We start from the raw sequence: 21947 nt of genomic DNA, 5'->3' as shown, positions 1-21947 counted from the left end.
TTCCCCATTTCCCAGAGGAACTACAGGTCTGCAATCCCGGTGGGCTGTGGCTCAGAGCAGGGTGGCCATCCTGGCCCTTGCTGGCTGGAACACTCTAGTGGCAAGTAGAACTGTCATTCCATTGCAGGTCCTTGAGCATGATGGCTGCAGAAGCCCACCTCTGCCAGCCTGTCAGCCAACTCCTGGCACCGATGGGGAGAGGTGGAGGTGGGGGAACAGGCATAGGACTGAGGGATGTGGACTGGGGCAGACACAGAGCTGGGGTGCAGGGACTGTACTGGAGTCTTTGGGAATGCCTCCCACACTCACATGATCAAGCTTTGAGTTCCAGGAACTCCCAGGGCCTGTCAATGTTACCTGCACTTGAACAGATGAGAGTGAGTGCCTCTCCTAAAACTCTGAACCCCAGATGTTCCACTTGCCTCACCCTAGTCCCCCCCACCTCCGCCCCCTCCCCTGACCACTGTGCCCTCCACCTCCTCTGTTCCAGCTCCTCAGGCTTGCTCTTCCAGCACTGAAGGCACAGGTATTCAGTGCAGCCTGAGCTGGGACACTGCAAGGACTGTCTGGGGGCCTCCCTGTTTTTGCAGGTACCCCGTCCCATTCGCGGAGCCCAGAGCCAGCAAGTGCCAGGGAGAGGGTGGGGTGGGGCCGTCTTTGGGGCACTGGGGCCCTTTAGTTCCTCATTAGGAAGCTGCTCAACTTCCCTCTGGTGGGGGAGTTGGGGTTTGCTGCATAAAATGTCAGATCGCAGAAATTAAAAATGTAAATGCTGGCATCTAATTAACAAGTTGACAGCAGTGCACAGCTGCAAGTGACAGTGACTGATTACCTTCTGCTAGCCTCTCTCCCCAAGCAGCCCCCAGCTAACCCCCCGAGAAAGGAGGACATGAAGGCTGAGCAACTGCTTGGAAGAGCCTTTGGGCCCTGTAGAGGCCTCTGTGGAAGGGGTCTTCAAGGGACATGGACAGCGGGGACCCCGGTCGCCAGTAGCTGGGAGCAAAGCCAGGGCAGGAGATGTTCCCTCCTTACTCCTGGTCCCACTCCTGCCACCCTCTGATGATATATGGGCCACTCCCCAAATTCCTTGCCTCTGAGTCTGTGGCATCCAGAGTGGCAGAGGGCTCTCCCTGGGCCAGACCCAGAGCCCAGGTGGGAGAGAGCCCCTCGTGGCCCCCAGGGGGTCATGCCCAGGCATTCAGTGGCCGCAGACACAGTGCCAGGAATTTCCTTGTCTCCCTCCTTCAAATGCGTGGCTCCAGCAACTTCCTTCCCTGCTCCCATCCATTGGCAGGTATTACTCGGATATCGGGAAGATGCCGGCCATCAGTGACCAGGACATGAATGCGTACCTGGCTGAGCAGTCCCGGATGCACATGAATGAGTTCAACACCATGAGCGCGCTCTCAGAGATCTTCTCCTACGTGGGCAAGTACAGCGAGGAGGTGAGCCTGGGAGCAAAGCCAGGGCAGGAGATGTGGGGCAGGATGGGGCAGAGATGGGAGAGCCACCCCTTGTAGACTCTCTGCCCGAGAGCTCCACCTACAGACACCCACCTGCCACCTCTGCTGGGGAAACTACAACCCAGCTGGGCTCCAAAGACTGGGACACTAGAATGTTCCATTCTATAAATTCTGCACCAATCCCTGTTCTTCTCAGATACATAGATCAAGTATCTGGTATTGTCATTTTTTTTCTTTTTATTCTTATTTCTTTGATATTCCCTCTTCTTTAGTTTTTTCCATTTCTCTTTCTGATTTAATTCTCTTTACACAAGCAGTTCCCCACTCCCATGGGCAGGCCCATGGAATGGAACGGAATAGGGTAGAATAGGACAAGACAGATACAGAACAGAGGAGAATGGAATCTATTTTTAGTTGCTGTGTTGGAAAACTTGGTGTGGGGTCACCGCCACTGCAGACTCCACCTTCCTTCGGCCCGTTCAAAGGTGCCTACGGGAGTTTTTCTTGATCAGGAGGGCTTAGACCGAGCGAGTTCAGCATCCAGGCTCCCTGTGTCTGAGCAGCACAGCACCATCACCCTCTCTGTGAGTGGAAGGTGGTAACAGGAGCTGAAGCCAGAGCCCAGGGTTCTCTACCTCCTCGCAGCCTCATCACCAAGAGAGGGCCTGGGAACTGCTGTTCAAGGAAGAAACCCCAGCAGGGCCCGGGGTCTGGTGACCCCCAGGCCAGGAGCAGCATAATGCTGTGAACATCAAGTGAAGGGGAAGACAGTGGTGGGTCCCTTAGTGGAGGAACCCCAGCGCAGCCTGCAGGCCAGTGCTGGTCCAGGGCAGTATCCCCCTGTCCGTGGCCACAGGAGAGAAACAGGGACAGTGTGGAGTATATGCCAGTGTAGGAGTGCAGCTGCCTCACCCTGGAAAGGACTGTCCCTTAGTCTGTAGGGACCCTCATCTACTGTTGGTTTCAAATGCCCCATCCTTATGAAATGTGGCTGCCAGTAACTGGCAGTTCATGGCCATCTAAGAAGTTGGTAACTGCATCCTGGTCTCCCCAGTTAAAAAGGCACAACTGGACAGGAAATCCAAAGCCCTGGGAGCCTCCCCTCAGGCCTTCAGCCCCCTCTTTCCCTCCTCCACCTCCCTCCCTGCTCCTACTCCTGCTCCCTTGGCCCCAGCACCAAGAGATGGCAGCCCTGTCTGTTGCATGCCCCTCATGGGAGCAGGCAGGGGCTCCCGTTTGTTGTCTGGCTTTATCTTCCCACTGGAGCACCCCAGAGAGAACTAGCAGGTCCCTCATTTTTCAGATGAGGAAATAAGGCTTCAGAGAGATGACGTGTTTTTCCCCAGATTACCTGGCTAGAAACTGGTGGACCTGTTATACAAGCCAACATCCCCTGGGGCTGAGTCAAATTCTAACACATTAACAGCCACATGCTATGATCGCTTGCTGTCATTGTCCCCCACCAACCAGCTGATCTCAGAAAAGACTTTGGCAGGCATTATCCATTAGGTGTTAATGACTAGGAAAGCTTAAGATACAACTCTTCAAGGGATATTTGTTTCTTAACAGACAAAATGAAGCCAAATGACTTTCTAAATGTAGAATTTCCAGCCTCGGTGAGATGATGGGGAAGATTTTCCTTTTTTGGAAGGAGGGGTGGGATTTCTTAATATCAGTGAAATTACATTCCCTGGAGACACTGCACAGCACGCTTTACTTTGGGCATGGAACCGTCTGTGGTTTAACCTGCAGGAAACCGTAGCATCTTTGCACAGGTGTCCTCTGCCTTCTGTCAGCTGTCTTATGGGCAGGAAAATGTACATGTCCTCAGACATGCTGAGGTGTGTGCTGGCATCCTGTGCCCACCGACACATGGGCACCCACGCATTGCACCCCATGCCTGAGTGCCCCACCACCACCAGCCCGTCCCTGTTACCCAGGCGGCCTGCTTGCCCAGCAATTTTGTGTGTTCGTCCTTTAGTGCCCCTGTCTTCCCCAACCTTCTGACTACATCCGCCCTGACTGTGTGTGCCCTGAGAACACAGACACATGCGCACCACCAGTAACCTTCCAATTCTTGGCCCTTCAACAGATCCTTGGACCTCTGGACCACGACGACCAGTGTGGGAAGCAGAAACTGGCCTACAAACTAGAACAAGTCATAACCCTCATGAGCTTAGACAGCTGAGAACCGTCCCTCCAGGGCCCCCTGGGGGGAGGGACACACCAAGCCGTGCCTCAGTCCGATCATCATCTTTACCAAGTGCAAGTTCCGACTGGCATCAGCAGCACCCCCTGAGCAGCGCTGTCTCTCTGCCTCTCAGTCTCTCCCTCCTTCCTGGATCCCTTCTCTTTGTAGTTGCTCTGCCAACACGACTGAACCAAGCCACCAACCCTCAGTCCGTCTCGGACGGCCAGGCCCACAGCAAGCGACCTGACCGGAAGATACCAGCAGGGGCTCTCTTCCCTGGTTGGCCCCGGGCGTCAGCAGCAGGACCCAAACATGGATGAGGAGCCTTGGGAGGGGACGTTGCTCGCGGCTATTCACCCCCCGCTTCTGGAGAGCCCCCATGTTGGTCTGAACTTGGCCTAGGGAAGAGGCAATAAGCTCAGTATTGTCTTCGCTGGGAAGGCGTCACCTTGCTCTCCCTGCCGCATTTTCATCTCCAGGGGCTCGGGCAGAGGTACGGTCCCTGTGCAACGGTGAGCAGAAGTGGCTGCGCCTCCTCCGTCCGGCAGGGGGCGTGGGCTGAGGAGCTGGGAGGTGCTTTGCAGGCCGCCTCCCACCTGCCGGGCTGGCCTCCTGAGGCCTCCTCATCCCCATCCACTCTTCTTGGAGGCCTTCCAAGTGCTTGTAAGCACCTGCTGCCCAGTTCCTCCACTGCCTGTAGAAAGCAGGAGAAGGAACAGCGGTCACATCCCACGCGGAGACGCTCCTAACCTTCCAGTCTGGCTCATAGTGGCAGAATGTCACGTGAAGGGGAGAAAAGGAGAGAAAGTTGCATCCACCCTGGAAGCAGAATTTTTTTTTTTCCCTTTCATTCCCCAAATACAAATGAATCACGACCATAGTCCTAGGTCTAGTTCATTGTCAGCTCCTCCAGTGCTCTCTAGAGAAAGCACCTCCATCCTCCCCAGCCATCACTCATCAAGGGTCAGTGTGAAGTGCAGAGTGCATCCAGGAGATTCTACCTCCAGCCGTCTCCGTGGCTCCAGCCCCGCCATCCTTCCTGAGAACTCTGTAGAAGGCTGGGGCCCCCAGCCAAGCTCCTGGCCCCCTGCAGAACCTGGTGCCATTGCTATGCAGATGACTGTGGTCACTGGACTGTCCAGACCGCCTTGAGAATTAGTCATCCGTATCTCAGCTGATTCTGCAGCCATTCTCCTTCCTCATCTCTCAGCAGTCATCAAAAGAAACACACATGAGCCCAGCCTTGCAGAGACAAACCAAGGTGCCAGCCGAACTCAGCCCCTGGCTTGGCACGTCTGGGGGCCGCTGAAGAGTGACGCTGAAGGACCTGGCCAGAAATGGGAGGAGGGCCGTACAGCTGACCTCAGCCCTGGTATCCGCCTCTCCATTGGTCATTCCATCCATGGATGCGTTACGTTAGCCAGCCAGGCAAATGCATGCTCAGATGGGGGTTCTAGGTGGGCAGGGGCTATAGTGAGAGGCAGTCTAAGGGAGGGTCATGGAAGCTTGTAATCCTGAAGGGACCTCAGATGCAATCTGGCCCAGTCTCTCACCAGAAGGACACATCTCTCCTGGCGGCCCTGGTGTCTGGTTGTACACCAACTCCCTTGTCTGGGAGACAAGAAGCATCATCTAAGGTGGGGTTGAGGTGAGGGTTCCACAGTCTTGCCTTCATTCCCTGGACATCAGACATCACTCCCTGCCATCCTCTCAAAACTAACCCCATGTGGAAAGAGGAAAGAACCACACGGTTCCCGGTGAAGTCTATGGAGCATCCTTCAGGTGTGTGTGTGTATGTGTGTCCCTTCAGGTGTGTATGTGTGTGTATGTGTCTGCCCGCCCCAGGAGCTCAGAGATTTCTTGTTCTATGTAGGAGAATTTCAAAGTGTTTCCCTTCTTACCCTTGCTTATCATACATCCTGCAGCTTCAGGACATTTCAGCACTTGCTTTCTCTGCCGAGTGCTGTTGGGGGTAAGGGGAGGTCACACATCCATAGAAATCAGGATGGCTGTTGGCGAGGGAGGCCTGGACTTACTGGAGGTCAGCACAGGGCATCATGTGGCATCAAGGAGGACAAATGGCGGATGAAACCCAAGTAACCCAACCAGTGGGGACCTGACCAGTGGGAACAGATGTATGTCAAGGGGGAAATGATAACCAAAGGTTTTGGCCAATGAAGTGCCAAGTGAAAGAAACATAGAATTTCTCCCCTTAATCATTTTATTTCCTCCCAAGAAGCCACGGGCTTTGAAAGGCCAGAAGATAAGTATGTGGGAGGCGAGCGAGGAGGCACCTTGGCCGCTAAAATATTTTTGCACATGTGAAGGGTTGGGGAGCAGAGAGATACATATTTAACACAGATTTGCTGAATGGAAGCTGTGTGTGTGTATGTGTGAGCATGTGTGTATGTTTTGATTTATTTTTTAAGTTTTGCACAGAGAGAAAAATGAACAAGCAGAAAAAAGACTTATCATGATTCTGCTGAAGGTTTTATTTTTTACCAGATTGTTAGTATTGTTATTGTTCCTTGGTCGGTACAGAACTTTTTTTTCCCCATGTTTTAAGAGAAACTTCAAACACCTCAGAGAATCATAAATGTCAGGAATAAAGAGGAGAGGGGGACACACAGTTTTCTCTCTCGTTGCCTCCCGGGGAGGGCTCTGGGGCAGACTTTACCATACTTGGTGGGGCGTACTTGGTGGGGCGAGCTGTGGCTGGTGCTCTGTTTGCTCTGAGTGTCTGTGTCTGCCTGGGGGCAGAGAAGTAGAATAGAACCGTGCAGAGCTGCAAGCCATCTTGCCTGTAAAAATTCTTTTTCCTTTTGCTGTCTTCCATTTCTCAGTTTGGATTCTTGATGCACGTGTGATACGCTTCAGTAAAGATAAGGCAGCATTGTCAACAAGCTGTCCTTCCCTTCCGATCTTCTTCCCAGAACTCCCCTTAGGACCCTTGATCTCCTGCTGGCAGGCCAGAGACCCTGAGAGCTACCCAGGTGGCAAGCAGGCTGGCACGCGCCCCAGAAGGGGCTGGGAAACTGGGTCCTGTGGAGAGGAGGTCCCCTCTGTCCCAGTTGGTTTTCAGAGTCACAATTCTGTTTCAGGTGGAATCTTTAACCCTTTGAGTCCTGGGAGAGCAGGGGAGAGAAGGCCATCTCCCCACACCACCCCCTGAGCCTGCCTCCTGCACCTCCCACCCCTTGAGACCACCGGGGTCGAGATGGTCCCAAGAGACCACTTAGAAAAACTGACCTGGGATTGGTGGGGATCTCAAATGTTAGAGGAAGATAGGCTGAAGGTTGGTTAGTGGCGAGGAGGTGGGGAGCTTTCTGGTGTCCTGAATTTAAAAGGATGGACTAATAGAAGCTAAGAAAGATAGCTGCAGGCTGGTCATTTCTTTTTGGGGGGCACAGCTCTCCCCAGGTGTGGGCTTTGCCATTCTTTGTCCTTCCTTAGAACAAGAGACCCTGATATTTCTCGGTAACTGCAAATGGTGCCATTATGGGAAGTTGGCTATTATGTCAGTTACTTCCTCAGGAAAATGTTTTTTCTTGCCTTCCTCTTTCAACATGGTTTTAACTGGGAGCCTGAGGATAAGCTGAGTGTCCCACAGGCCAAGGTACATCCACACCCCCAAAGGGACATGCCCTCCCATCCCCAGCCCTGGAGCTGTGCTCTCGTGAGCCTGCATCCCAGTGAGTCAGGCCCAAGGTGCCTGAGCAGGGCTACAGCCAGAGAGGGAAGTCGTGTTAAGTAAGTTCCAAATTTGAGGCTGACTGTCCAGGACTGCTCAGGCTGCAGAGTTACCAACATATAAGGTGCCTGACGTTCCCCCAGGCCCAGCCCTCACCCTCCAGCCTGGGGCTAAGGTCCATGCACTGTCCCAGGACCCTCCCCCCACTTCCCCATGCCCAGGGTCCTCATATTCCTGTCCCCCTTGCATGCCTGGCTTCTGAGTATGCCCCTCTCCTTGTGGAGGGGAGCATGCCCCCCTTATCCTTCTTGCCTGCCTCCTGCATGGTGGCCTCCACCTAGAGGCCGTGTATCCACGTGAGTCCAGGTGCACTCAGCCCCTCTGTGGGGAGCCCAGCCCTCACACTGCCCTAGGCCCACCCCGCCCTCCCAACAATACCTCCCTGAGTGGTGGGGGCTCCCTGGTATAGCCAGGGCCCTGTGGGGCCCCCATCAGAGGGGGGCACAAGCAACAATTTCCCAGATGACCTCTATTCCAAGAGGCAAATCCTGCTGATGCTTCCAGAACCCTGAGCAACTTTGACCTAAAGGGGAAAGTCCCATTTTCCATCCTCCTTTTCAGGACTACGGACACTTCCTTTGGCTTCACAGGATGTGAAGTCAAAATATTTAGCCAGTGAAGGTTAAGGTTAATGAACAAACCTTCCACCTCGGAGAACCAAGGAGGGAAGACAAGGTACAGGGAGCCACATGAAAGGCAGAAGGCCACAGACACGCCTTTCCTGGCTCTTTGGGACCCAGCTGTCCCACCATGGTCTGAAAGGCCTCAGAGAGGTAATCTGTGATGAATGACTTCAGATACCAGAGTCCCCACACACCTCGAGAGGAGACCCCTCCCCAGCTCCTGGCTCCTTCTGGGCCTTTCCTTCACATTGAGCACCCACCCAGCCTCCACGCTTCCTGTGGGCTCTCAGGACAGATGACTGAGGACCCCTGGACTACCAACCCCTCCTTTTTCATTACACTGTGTGGGGGTTGTTTATTTGGGGTTTGTAGTTATTTTTTGTTTGTGTATTTTAAGAGTTTGAGATAAATGAGGGAGCCCAGGTGTGGATGTAGGGTCCAAAGTCCTGAAGAGGAGGAATGAAACTCTACCTGTGCCTCCCAAGGGGCTGAATAGAGCCTCAGGTTGGATGGGGGCCTCCCCCTATTGCAAAAGAAATGGCCAGGACATTCCCAAGATGTGGACATGCCAGGGGAAGCTACCCCTGTGTCCACCAGTACGTCCCCAGCCCTTTGATGGCCAGGGCCTGCAATGCTACCCTCTTCTCTGCCTGCCTTCCACCACCTCACCCCCACAGGTGTAGCAAGCGAGAGCCTATTTTACAGGGGGGGAACCTGAGGTACAGGCACAGGTGACAATGAAGAGGCAGCTCCTGAGAGAGGCGGGGACACTGACTGCCCCTTCTCCTCATGGTGCTTTGAAGGTGCAAACCCCACTGGAACATGAAATGGCCAGTCCACCTTCAGAAAGGAATCTCAGTAATAAAAGTTTCAGACATTCAAGAGAGACCTTTTCTCTAACCTACAAATCTTTGCACCCCAATAAAATTATTTTTTTATTGGGGGAGTACCCAAGTTTATAAAATACATAGAATTTTTTTGGTTGTAAAAATAATGTGTACTCATTAGCATCCCAATTAAATTCCTTGAGTAGGCCAGTAATTTCCCCAAAACAAAACGAAGCAAAACAATAAATTCCCTAAAGAATAAAAAGCGCTTTCTGTTTACATTGGCAGAGGAGACAGTAAGGCGGGCAGGAGGCCATGGGCACCCCCGCTCCGTCCCCCTTTCCACTCCGTTCGGCCTTGGCTGTTCTGGTTGCCCCTGGTGTTGCTGAATGCTATGTGGTTCTCATCAGCTTCCCCCACACTGCAGGGAGACCCTGTGAAGAGCGGGTCAGGGAGAGACCCAAGCCCCCTCCCCCGAGAATGCCAGCGCTCACGGCACATAGACACGGTCTATGCAGCTCATCTCCACCGGTTTCTTCCTCCAGAATGACAAATTCTTTTGTTAGTATCTTTGATCTTACAATTCAAGCACATTTGGAGGGGCTCCCTTACACGAGCAGAATTCAAAACATAGGATGCAGTTAAAAAGCGGTGCAAAGGACACTTAAGGAACAGACGACGCTACCAAACAGGACTACTGAAACCAGGACGGGACACGTGTCCTCATGCGTCACTTCCCTCTCCCTTCCCCGGTTTTCTCATCAGCTTGTTGGCTTGTAAACCTTCCGTTGTTTAAGAAGAAAAGCTAGTTTACCTCAAAGAATCTTGTTTCCTTTTGGAAACTAATGACTGTGTTTTAGAGTGGATGGCCCTCCCCTCCATCACTCCCTGCTGGGCCTGGTGTCACTGAGGCCTGGGGGCCTTGCTTAGTCAGGTGATGGCTGCGCTGATCAAGAACAAGACCCCCAGGGGCTGAGGTGGGAAGGAAGGAAGGACTGGATGCAGTGGGCCTCCTCCCCACTTCAGCTTGTGAGGACCAGCCTGTCTCTTCCAGCGGGGTCCCGCCAAGTTACCTTAGCAACCAGCAACTCCAGGGTACCACAGTAGACACTGGCTCAGTGAGAGGAGTGTGGCCTGGTCAGGTGACCCAGAATTAAGTCTCTATAATACTATAGGAAAGGGAGAAATAGGAAAGGACGAATGGGTGGTGTAAGGACCAGGCAAGGGGCCTGTGAGTCTCAGAGAGTCCACTGAAGGAGGCAGGGCAGGTCATTCCTGCCCCAGTCACCCCCTTCCAGCCCTGCAACACTTCTGTTTCCATAAAGCTCCCACCTTGAACACTGACCCTTTGTTAGAACAAAGCAAAGCATATCTTTAGACAACAGTGTTACAATGAGCCTCAAAGATAGGTGGATGAAATCTATTAGAAGAAGAGGGTCTTCTTGATTTTGATTTTTTAAAGAAAGAGTATCCTAGTATGGTTAAAAAAAGATTTAAAAAAATAAAAGTTTTTAAAAAGGAAACCTATGCTATTTAAATTGGAGCCCAGTTGTAACTTGGTAAAGGCAAGCTTCTGTACCTTTGTTATAATTAATTGTATACCTGTGTATGTAAATACAAGGCATTCCTATTTTGCAGTTCAGAACAAAAAAAAAAACCTATTTGTAATATAGAATAAAGTTTATTAAAAAATAATAAAAATGCACTTTGGAATTTGGGTCTTTCTTTGTGTGTCTGGCTAGAAAGAGGAAGAGGAGCCTCCCGGCCATAAGTAGGTTTCCATGATGTAGGCGGGTGGCACTTTCTCTCTCTGGCTACACGGTGCCTAAACTCAACCATCCAAGATGCGCCCTTGTACTTACAGCTCTGTCTCCAGTTATGAAGCAGGCGTCTCTGGAGGTGCTAATGCTTCAGCCTAGGGCAACCAAACGGCAACGGTCAGTGCTGTCAGCAGACCATACTTTTGTGTGAAGCCCAATCATCCTCTGAATCCTTCTCAACACAGCCTTCCAGGCACAAACTACTAACCTATTAGAGTTGGCTCTGGAGAGGACACAGGTTACCAGCCCAGCTTTAAGTCTCTCTGAAAAGTTACACCAGTAAAAATGCTTTTAGTCCCCCTCCCCCATTCTGGTAGAGGGTGGAGATCATGAACCCAAGTTCAAGATCTGGGATAGAAATAGGATAGGGGGAAAAAGGGGATGAGCAGGGTAACCATGGAGGAAGGGAGCAGGGGAGAAGACAGCGTCTGTCTGTGGCACATACTCCATCCACCGTCCAAACCAGCCTCCAGGGGGGGCGGGCTGAGGGGAAAGGTGCTCAGCCAGGAGGGATCCCCGGGGGCCATGGAGGCAAAGGCAGGAGCCATGGGGGACGTCCACAGCAATGCCCTTGGCCTGGCCCCGCAGTGCCCGCCCACCCTCCAGCAGGGAGCCCATCTCAGGCAGGAGGGAGAGACCCAGCCTCTGGAGGCACAGCAGTACAGCGGATGACAAGGGGGCACCTTCACCTTCGGGACAGCGTGGGTGCAGATGACACCCTGTGAGGGGAAGCTGGAACTGGTGACCTCAATGTCTGGCACAAACTGAATGGGCTGAGGACAATCAGAGTGGGCTTATTTCATTTTGTTTCTTGTTTTTAAGTAGTTCAGACCCACAAGGAAAGTATAATTCAAGAACAGGAAGGAGATGTTTTTCCCATCTCCTAAATAGTGAGGTAGTTGGAGATGGGGACAGTGAGCTCATCTGAAAGTTCAAACTGGGATTCGACACACAATCCTGTTCCTACCAAGGCCTCCGACTCCTTTACCTGTGTGATCTCATACTTTACCACCATCAGCCACCATGACCTTGTGGTTTCGTTCCCTTATCCACGGGAAGACACTTCTGACTGAAGGCACTTCTAACTACTCCCTGAAACCCAGGAGACTGTGGGAGGGCCAATTTACTGACAAAGGTAGAAAACACCCAGTGCACTAGGAAGGGTCATACATGCATGCAGTGTTGTTATCAGTCATGAAAATGACATTGTACAAACAAAAGAGCAGATCAGACCTGGGCCTCACTAACAAATTTAGAATGGATGCCGTATTAATCTGCTTGGTCTGCTGTAATTGAATACCAGACCAGGTGGCTTAAACAATACCCATTTATTTTCTCATTGTTCTGAAGAGTAGAAGTCCAAGATCAAGGTGCTAGGCTTGGTTCCTGGCTTGCACACAGCTGCCTTCTGTTTGCACACGGTCTTGCTCTCTGCACACACGGAGAGAGCTTCCTACTGTCTACTTAAAAGGAAACCAGGCTTATCAGATTAAAGGTCCCATTCCTATGACCTCATCTGACCTTAATGACCTCCCTAAAGGCCCTAGTTCCAAATTTAGTCACACTGGGGCTTGGGGCTGAATTGCAGAGGGACACAACGCAGTCTATAACAGATGCCTTGTTTATTCATTACCAAAAAGTAAATGGTTAACACCTTATGAAATATGTATATATTTTTATTGTTAGACAGGGAGATTGTTGAAGGCAGAGACCACACCAGTTGAATTTATGTTACCCAAGCTTAACAAGAGCCCAGCAGAGCGTGAGGGCTCAGTAAATCGTGAATGGATGGATGGAGGGACAAAGGGAATAGGGTGAGGAGAAAGCAGTGAGCTACAAAGTTGGCCACCGGGTTCTCTTCCCCACAGTGACTGAACTGCCTCCATCATTTTCCATATTGGGCCACATACACTTCCATGAATATTTTATCTTTCAGAAACTAATTTGTTGAGTTGCAGCCGGTGGCCATCTTTTACAGGGGGAGAGAGCAGGTGTTGTGGTCACAGACGCTCCCTGGCTTGGAAGAGCCACTCCTGACGGAGCAGAGTAAGTAGAAACGGAGGCAGGTGATTTACACTTCAATCACTTTCTCTAAACCTGTGCTGCTTTTGTTTTGACAACTCGCCCACCTTGTACACTGACCCTGAGCCTGCAGGGCTTCTGGAGTGTCTGCTAAAGAGGAAGGGGTCTGAGGTTGGACCCATATGTAAGGATATCTGGGAGACTGTGTCATTGCTCACCAACGTCCACTTCCCCTCCCTGAATGAGCGGTACAGTTTCCCACCCCAGTAAGGCAGGCTAGCCAGGCTGCTCACTTGCTTTCAGCCAGTGAAATCTGAGACCCAGTGATGCTGATCTCCTGCAATGCTCCATCGGCCTGGACTACAGGGAGTACGACAATGACACAGAACAGAGACACCAGATGCCATTGATGGTTATGTAGTACGAATGAGAAGTAAATTTTGCTGGTTTTAGTCACTGAGATGAGAGGGCTGTTTGTCACTACGCATAGCCTATCCTATCCTTACTGTTACAGGGTACAAGAAATTTAATCTGACCCATAGATTCCTCCTTAGTTGATGGCTGATGTATGAACTCTGACCTTTCACCTACAGAAAATTATTCTTTTGACCAAAGCCCTTTTCATAAAGACATTATTGGCTATTTATACTCAATGTGCATCATTATGGAAGTTCCTAATTTTCCTGCACTGAATTTGGGACAGATTAGGGAGGAAAAAGAAGACTCAGAAAAATGAACAAATCTATAGAGAGCAGGACAGTTGGTGGAGGAGAGGGAAGGTTAATGGAAGGGAGAAACAGGGAGAAATAGGATCTGGAAGAACAGTGCTTTTTGCCAGCTCTGTGCTGGAAGTTTTCTGCCAGATTTGCTGGTAGTAAAGACTTTCAGCCACAGGTGCAGTGACAACAGTCAGGTTCTACACCACTCTCAGGAGAAGCTATGTTTACCATCGAGGGATAAATCCAGCCAAGGTCATTTTAAAACATAACTTACAGTTTTCTGTACACTGAATTTCTATCAATGATCAGCTTCCAGGAAGGCAGAGAAGCCTAGGAGCACAGGCCACATTCTCCAAACGGGTGCTTGTTGGAGATGCAGCAGCTTTAGGAGGCTATGGACGACAGCACCTCCTGAGGCCTACAAAGGGCCCCTCAGAGATACAGGCAAGGGAGGAACCCACGCCCCTCAACTGCAGGGGAACCCTTCTTACCCGTTCCATGCTGGAGCATAGACGTGGGCCACTAAGGCCCCACCTTCCAAGTCCCCAGCCATCTCCTGATTAAGCCTAACTCCAGAGATGCAAAGGTAGGCCCTGGGGAACAGAAAGCAGCAGAGTCACAGAGGAGATGCTGGCCAGTCACTAGGGATGTGCTCTCAGCGCCATTCACCAGGAGTAGAACCTGTTTCCTCAGCTGAAAGGGGCGGATGACTGGTCTCCCTTGGGTGTGCCTGCCTGCACGGTCCTCACCTCCATGCTGCCGCCCTCCTTCCTTCTTCCCCGGAGTTCACCTCTGCTTTACAAGTCCCCAAGGCACCCCAGGCTGAAACACCGCTGACTCAGAATGGCGGAGCATCGCACCTGTCTGGACAGCTGGGACTTTAATGCCCCAGACCACTTTCTGGAGCCTGTGTTTGTAGCATGACCATGTTCTCTACATAGAGTAATGCTGAAGACCCAGCCCATCACTTCCAGCCGTGTTACCTGGGGCAAGATCTTAACCGACTCCAAATCTTAGTTTTCTCACTTGTAAAGAAGTGAATCACACCTTCCTCACTAAGGGCTGTGAGGATCTCTTGAGGATAAGGATTACAAAGCACTAGAGCAAGTCCTGACCTCTTCCAAGTTTTCCATGGACGGTCTCGAGCTTTCAGCATTGAGAGGGGGCCTTCTCAGGGAAGACTGCCACATGCTCTCCATCTAGTCCAAGCTTGTGGGACAGCACCCAGCACAGTAGTCACTCTAAATATGTTTGTTAAATGAACGAACAAGTAAAGTCAGTGCAAGAATCTTCCAGCTGCCCAAATCCTGAAGTGTCTAAGCTTCCCCCAAAAGCAGACCCTGAGACAAGCAAGGCTCAAAGGGCTTGTGAGCAGGTGTCCAATTTGCAAACGTGGCCCTGAGAAGCAAAAGCAGAGGGAGGGAGGGGGATGAGGACAAGCCAGCTCACGGGCATGTTATCAAGCTGGTCCCCTCCATGGGCCCAGGACCCACTCCCGCTTGGCCCACGGGAATGGTAGAGTGAACCTCAGAATGTGTCCAGGGGCTCCCATTCCCTGTGTTCCAAGGCTGCCGTGGGCTGCTCATTTCCTCAGATTTCTAGGTTTGTAGGCCCGTAGAAATGGCTAAGAGGACAGTGAGCCCAGAGGTAGGAGCAGCGCAGCCCTGAAGCAGAAGGAAAGGGGGATGCAGTGTCCATCCCCAAAGCAGATGCCATGCAGGACACCTGGTTGCTATGGCAACAGCTGGGGTTGAAAGGTGGGTCGAGAGGAGATGAAGCAGGGCACAAGGCACATCCACAGCACAATACATAATCCTTTAAAGCCCTTAATAATTCTATAAAAGCAAGATTAAAGTCATTTCAAAAGCATTTTCTTGGTAAGAGCCCTCAATTTTCTTCTACCTCTTCGCTTTTCCAGCACTTCAACCACCAGCAACAGCCACTGCCTTTGCTCTTCCTTTCCATCATTCACAATAAAACCAAGGTTTTATTCCATCTTACAAGTTGTGACACATGGGAGATAAGGAAAGAGCATCAAAGCAACACTGAGACACGGCTGTTGGTGAGGGATGGAGTCGCCCAGGGGCTCTGTGACTCATCAGATTCACAGGTGACTTCTCAGAGGGACTTGTTGCTAATCTGATCGTCCCCAGGACCTTCCATCTTTCTCCTCCCTGCCACAGTTAGCACCTCATACTGGGTGGCTACAACCTCTAATTACCTGTAATCCACCACTCAGCACTTTATTTTAACACAATCAGTGCTGATAGGTACATGATAAGTTTATTCCCTAAAACGTTCACCTTCTTTATGTCCTGTCTCAGTAATAAACCAGGTCTTAGATTTCTTTTACTCTGAACTTAACACTGGATACAAACTAATCAGATAAATGCCACTGTTTTCTCTAAAGTACTGGGCCACAAGATCAAGCAAGCATCCAGAGATTATGTAATGAAACTAAACTGATTCTGAAGACAAGGTTTTCTGGCTGCACTTACTCTTCCATCTGCTACGAACTAAAAAAATGTAGGTCCCTTCAGAAAATGTAGTGCTCAGATACCTGGAGGGGATAAAGAAGAGAACACAGATGCTGGGGAGGACTGTAAGCCTGGTTCAGTGTCCTATGACAGAGGATCATCACCTTCCAGGCCATAAAGGACTTCTTCAGAGAGATGATTTCAAAAAGCAAGTTGATATATTGATATCACTTACATACATTATCTCATTCAGTCCTCAGGATCCAGCCTTATGAAGTAGTTGTCATTACTATATCCATTCCATGGATGAGCACATTGAGCCTCCAAGCATGATGACTCCAATCCCACAAATGGCAAGTGATAGAGGTGGGCACAGGAGCCCAGTTCCTCTACTTCCAAAGCCTATGCTCTTAATGACTGTGCTAGATTACAACAAAAACAAACAAGTTCCTCTCTCTCTCACTGATGGGTTGATTGATTATCATCATAGCACTGGAAATACAAAGGACATTGCAGAGAAAATGAGCAAGCATAGGCACTGGTTTGCAACTGAGCAAAAGCAGGGAGAGAAGGCCATTAGAATGGGAATTTGGCTGAAAGATCTGGGACTGCCATTCACAGGGGTCAGACACTGGCCGGCTTCCTGGTGAGATGCACAATAGTTACAGAGGAATCGGTTCCAACCTCCAATGCCAGTATGTGTGTGAACTTAGACAAGCTGATTTACGTCTATCTCTGTGCCACACTCTCTTAATCTGTGAAATGGAAATAATTGGTGAGCAAGATGTGAGAATTAAGGATGATTATGTGCACAAAGTCTGATGCCTAGTAAGCACACCTCAAGAAAGGTAAGCTATTGTTAACAGCGGATCACTGACTGGCTATCAGAAACCTGCCTCCTGTGGCCTTTTAAAATTCTTTTATTTTTAAAATTTTCCCCTGGACACGACAGAGGCCCCAGCTAGAGCCAGGGGCCCAGCAGGCATGGCGGCCACTCCCTCCTCCTCAGGGGCACATCCCGCAGCTAGAGGAGGGTCAGCGCCAGCTCCCTCAGCCCAGGGTCTGCTCCCAGCCCGTGAGTTCCGCTGCGGCCCTGCTGGGTATTTATTCTGATGTGAAGCTGGGGCTCCCCATTTTGAAAAAGGGGCAAGTGCAGGCATGGCCCAGAGAAAGGGGAAGGGCACCTTCACGGCCCCCCACCCCATCCGGAGAGAGATGGGTGTCCTAGCTGTACGGTTCTGGGGCACCTTGTGGAATGCGACCGCCTCCCACCCCCACGGGCCCCGCAGGGCCTTCGGCATTGGTTCCCTGCAACACACTGTGACAGAATTGCTAAAACTGAGGCCCAGCTGCGGGCACCCAGTGCATTAACCACCGCGGTCCCACCTCCCTCACGTTGGCCAGGGAGCCCAGAGGGGCCTGCCCAAGGCGGCCGGCAAGCAAGGCGTCATCGCGGGCACCCTGATGGCCTTCCCGGGAGGCCCTGCGTGAGACCTGAGGCCAAGCTGAAGGAAGGAGCAGGCCCCTGTGAGTTATGAGGCTGTAATTCCATCAAGGGCTTCTGGAGAGATCGTAAACTCGCGTCCCAAGTCTCCCGTCCCCCTGGCCCCTTTTTTCCCCAGAGTGATTTATGAGCCTGTAATTCCGAGGCGGGCTGCTTCTGATTTCACATAATCCAAATACCTCGGTCCTCTTGGCTTCCAGCTCCCTCCCTCGCACCTCAGGAGTGGCAACAGCGCCGACCAGTGGCCGGAGGCCCCATCGCGCCCCTGGGTGCAATTACAGACCACACCCCTTGGGCCACTTTTGTGAAAGGAGGGCCACGTGTGTTCCGAGACGGCGCGTGGAAACCCATCTCATACCTGAAACCAAGCAGGTGTCATGAAGCGCCTCTCTGGGGTTCAGGGACATGCAGATGCGAGCCAGGAGGGACTTACAGATTCGGTTGACAGTCTGTATTGAGCCCTGGCTCATGCGGCGCTTACTACAGATCTTGTGAGTCAGGCTGCCAAGCCCAGCGTCCTTTCTGTGGCCATGATTTTGCCCTTCACATCCCTCAGATACCAAAATCTGTGTGTAAATGTGGCCACCATTACCATAGCCCCTTCTGGCCCAATGCACCACCCTGAGGCCAATGGAATGTACCATTGCCTGACTAAGTAGTTCAGGTTTGTGCCTTTATTACCTTTCTCTTCCATTAGAACACAAGCTCCATGGAGGTAGGAACTGCCTCTGGTTGGGCTCTGCCGTGTCATCAGCCTCTCAAACAGTGCCTGGCCACAAGAAAGTGTTCCAGAAATGTCTGTGGAGTGAAGAATGAACAAAGGCATGAGCGAATGAACAGACACCTGGGATGGCTGGTTGGCCTACAGTGCTGACCCCAGTCAACGGCAGTGAGACAGAGGCCGGCCTCAAGTTCTCGCCCCAAAGTTGAGCAGGAAGGTGGTAGGACTGGTACAGGGACTTTCCTGACATCTCTCCCTTATTGCCAACTTTGCTGTGGACAGATGCCCACAGTGGGTTGCATGATGAACAAAGAGGGTGACTCTCCCAGAGCTGGCACTGGGACAGTGCCAGAGAGTGGGACCCCTGAAGGGTAATCCGTCCTGCCGACTATGCCGAAGGCCTCTTGTCAGCCTATCCTCCACGTCCTTCATGGGAAGCTACAGTGGTGATGTGGCGTCTGCCCCTGAGATAGATGCAACAGCTAATAGCTCCAGCCAGGCAGAGTAGAGGTCACCCTCTCTGGCCCAGACTTCTGCAGGCACCCAGTGTCCTCCCCCACCTTTCTGACTTCTATGCGTGCTTGGCATTTCCCTTTAAGGTCTGCTCATGTTCTCCTCTGTGGTGGCTGGTAACTATGGAAACTACAATTAGGCTGTTTTGCTCAGTGTCTCTAAAAATTGCCAAGTGCAGGCAAGCAGCAGCCCCTGACTTCTCAGAGACCTAATCTGAGCACCTCCATATGTTCCTTTTAGGACACACCCTCTGAGCGTGTAAGAAAATGCTCCTCAGGCTGTCTGTGGTGAAAGACCAGTTTCTCTTTGCAAAAATGTCCAATTCAAGACAGTCCCATGTTTTTGTAAAATATGATGAAAACATATTTGAAAAAGATATACAGCATACATGTCCCAATTTTATAACAGTAAACTCAAAAGGCATAAGAGTACTCCTTCTAATAACTATAAAAGTTGCTCAACACCTTCTCTTGATTTGCATTCTGTATTATGGATGAGAATCAGTTGGTGGACAGAGGCTCCAGTCAGCGACAACACTTTGAATAGCTCTGGCCTGCAAACCCCAGGAAGACAGCCTAATATACCACCCAGGGTATTGCCCCAATCCAGATGCTGCTCTGACCAAGCCCTCTGACCTAGTCCAGCTTTGGCCTGTACCCAAGCATGCCTCAGAGTAAATGCAGGGTTTCTCTGGGAAATACCATGGGCATGCCTGCACTTGAACTTGAGCACATGTGTGTGAAGGGGGCAGCTGCAGAGGCCTTGCTGTTCCAGGAAGTGCTCCTCCACAGCCGGGAATCTGGGGCTCAATCATCTAGTCCTGAGAGGTTTTTCCATCCACCCTGGATCCCTGGATTCCAGCGTGGGATGTGATCACAGTGTGAGCACAGGCCAGGGATCACTCAGGAGGGATCTGACTGAGTTTGCACTGCCCTACGACTCACCAAAGAACCCCAGCACTTTCTCCATGCCCTCTACTAGAACAAAGATTACTGTTTGCATGACCTGATGGATAGCCACCATTTTTTCTACTGAACTCTGAGCTCTTTTCCCTTTTTCAGAAAGTGAAGTATGCTTTTTGTAAATAAAGTACACAAATATTAAGAGTATAGCTCTATGAATTTTTACATATGTATACCAACTAGATGAAGATATAGAGCACATTTATTTCCCTAAAAAGTTCCCTTATGCCCCTTCCTAGTAAACACTTTCTCCCAACCCCCAAGCTAACTACTCTTCTGATTTTTATCCCCATAGATTGGTTTACCATGAACTTCAAATAAATGGGGATAAATGTGTATATTCTAGTTTTTCGGACATATTCAGACACTCAATATGATGTCCGTGACAGCCACCCATGGCCTGGCCTGGCGTCACTGGGTTTTCTTACTGTTGTGTCGTATTATTGCTGCCATGGATACTCTTGTACAGCTCTTTTTGTGCACACATATTTCATCACTTTCAGGTAAGTATCTAATAGGGTAATTGCTGGATCATAGAATAGTCATATGTTTAGGTTTTAAGCAGACACTGTCAAATAGTTTTCCAAAGTGCTTGAGCAAATTCACATGTCCATGAGAAATATCTGAGAATTCAGGTGGCACCACATATTCACAAATGTGGTTTTGTCCCCTTTTCACGTTAGCCATTCTGGTGGGTATATGATGGTGTCTCAGTGTGGTTTTAATTTGCATTCCTCTGATGAATACTGATGTTGAGGACCTTCTCGTATCATCACTGGCCATCTGGATATCCTCTTCTGTAAGGACCTGTTAACTCTTTCGCCCTCTTTAAAAAAAAATCAGATTCTTTATTAGATGTACTGTGAACATCTTATTCTAGTCCATGGTTTGCCTCTTCACTTTCCAAAGGATGACTATTGATGGAAAAAAGGTCTTATTTTAATGTACTGCTATGTATTACTCTCCTCATTTATGTTTAGTATTTCTGTGTACTGTTTGAGAAATTTTTGCATCTCCTCAAGGTCATGAAGATATTCTTCATGTTTTCTTCTGGAAGCTTTGCTGTTTTCTCTCTCACAGTCAGGTCTATGCTCTACCAATTATTAATTTTTGTGTATGGTCATGAGGTAGAGGACAAAACTCACTTTTCCATACATGAATCTAATTGCTCCAGTACCATTTATTGAAAGAATACATCTTTTCCCCACTGAAGTGCAGTGGGTGGAGCCTTTGCTGTAAATCTTGTGACTGAATATGTGTGCGTCTATTTCTGGATTCTCTATTCTGTCCCATTGATTGGTCCATTTGTCTTTCTCTGCACCAGTACCACGCCATCTTAATTATAGCCCTACAGTAACATTTAAAATGTTTTCTTCAGTTTCTCTCATCAATGCTTTATAGTTCTTAGTGTAGAGGTCTTGCACATGTTTCACTGGATTTATTCTTAGCTATCTGATAGTTTTGACACTACTCTAAATAGCATTTTGTTGTGGTAAGAAACACATAATAAAATCTATCTAAAATATGTTAAGTGTACACTATAGCAGTGTTAACTGTATGCATATTGCTGTGCAACAGAGTTTGAGAACTTTTTCATAGTGCATAAGTGAAACTCTCTACCCATTGAACAGCTTCCCATTTCTTCCTCCCCAACCACTGGTAACCACTTCCTATGTTCTGTTTCTATGAATTTGACTGTTTTAAGTACCTCATATAAATGGTAGTATGCAGTATTTGTGTCTTTATGACTGGCTTATTTTACATAGTATAATGTTCCCAAGGTTCATCCGTGTTGTAATGTGTGTGACAGGATTTCCATCTGTTTTGAACCTGAATAATGTTCTACTGTACATATAAACCACATTTTCTTTTTCCATTCATCCACTGATAGACATTTGGGTTGCTTCTACCTCTGGCTATTGTGAATATGTTACAAAGAACAAAGGTATGACAATATCTCTGAGATCCTGTTTCTAGTTCTTTTGGATGTATACCAAGAAGCAGGATTACCAGGTCATATGGGTAATTCTATTTCTAATTTTTTGAGGAACTTCCATACTATCCTCCCTAGCAGTCACACCATTTTACATTCCTTGAAAATAGCCTTTTAAAAATCTCATTATTCAATTGTTTGTTGTTAGTATTGAGAAATCCAATGATATTTTTGTTTATCGACCTTGCAAACACTGATACTTATTTAATTCAGTTATTAATTTTAATAGTTTGTAGCTTCTTCGGTGGTGTTAATATATGCAGTCATTATACCTGTGAATGAAGACAGTTTCACTTGTTCATTTTCAATACTTCCATCTTTTCTTTCCCTTGCCTTACTGAAAGAATGAAACCTCCAGCAC

At 49.7% G+C, this 21947-nt stretch overlaps 1 protein-coding gene and 1 long non-coding RNA gene across 2 annotated transcripts in view; one reads left to right on the top strand and one right to left on the bottom strand.

Moving 5' to 3' along the window:
- Window positions 1–5259, top strand: part of PLXNA4 (plexin A4) — a 441960-nt gene extending 436701 nt beyond the window's left edge. Inside the window, exons 31-32 of the mRNA XM_057504773.1 lie at window positions 1295–1445; window positions 3556–5259. Coding sequence (XP_057360756.1) covers window positions 1295–1445; window positions 3556–3651 — 247 coding nt within the window. The 3' untranslated portion in view covers window positions 3652–5259. The remainder of the gene's footprint in view (window positions 1–1294; window positions 1446–3555) is intronic.
- The window catches only part of LOC130684313 (uncharacterized), a 163691-nt gene that overhangs the window by 16540 nt on the left and 125204 nt on the right, over window positions 1–21947 (bottom strand). The window contains exon 2 of the long non-coding RNA XR_008998558.1: window positions 18079–18195. This is a non-coding gene — a long non-coding RNA (uncharacterized LOC130684313). The remainder of the gene's footprint in view (window positions 1–18078; window positions 18196–21947) is intronic.

Source organism: Manis pentadactyla, chromosome 7, assembly GCF_030020395.1.
Source record: "Manis pentadactyla isolate mManPen7 chromosome 7, mManPen7.hap1, whole genome shotgun sequence".
Taxonomy (NCBI): Eukaryota; Metazoa; Chordata; class Mammalia; order Pholidota; family Manidae; genus Manis; species Manis pentadactyla.
This window is presented reverse-complemented; position numbering and strand designations above follow the sequence as displayed.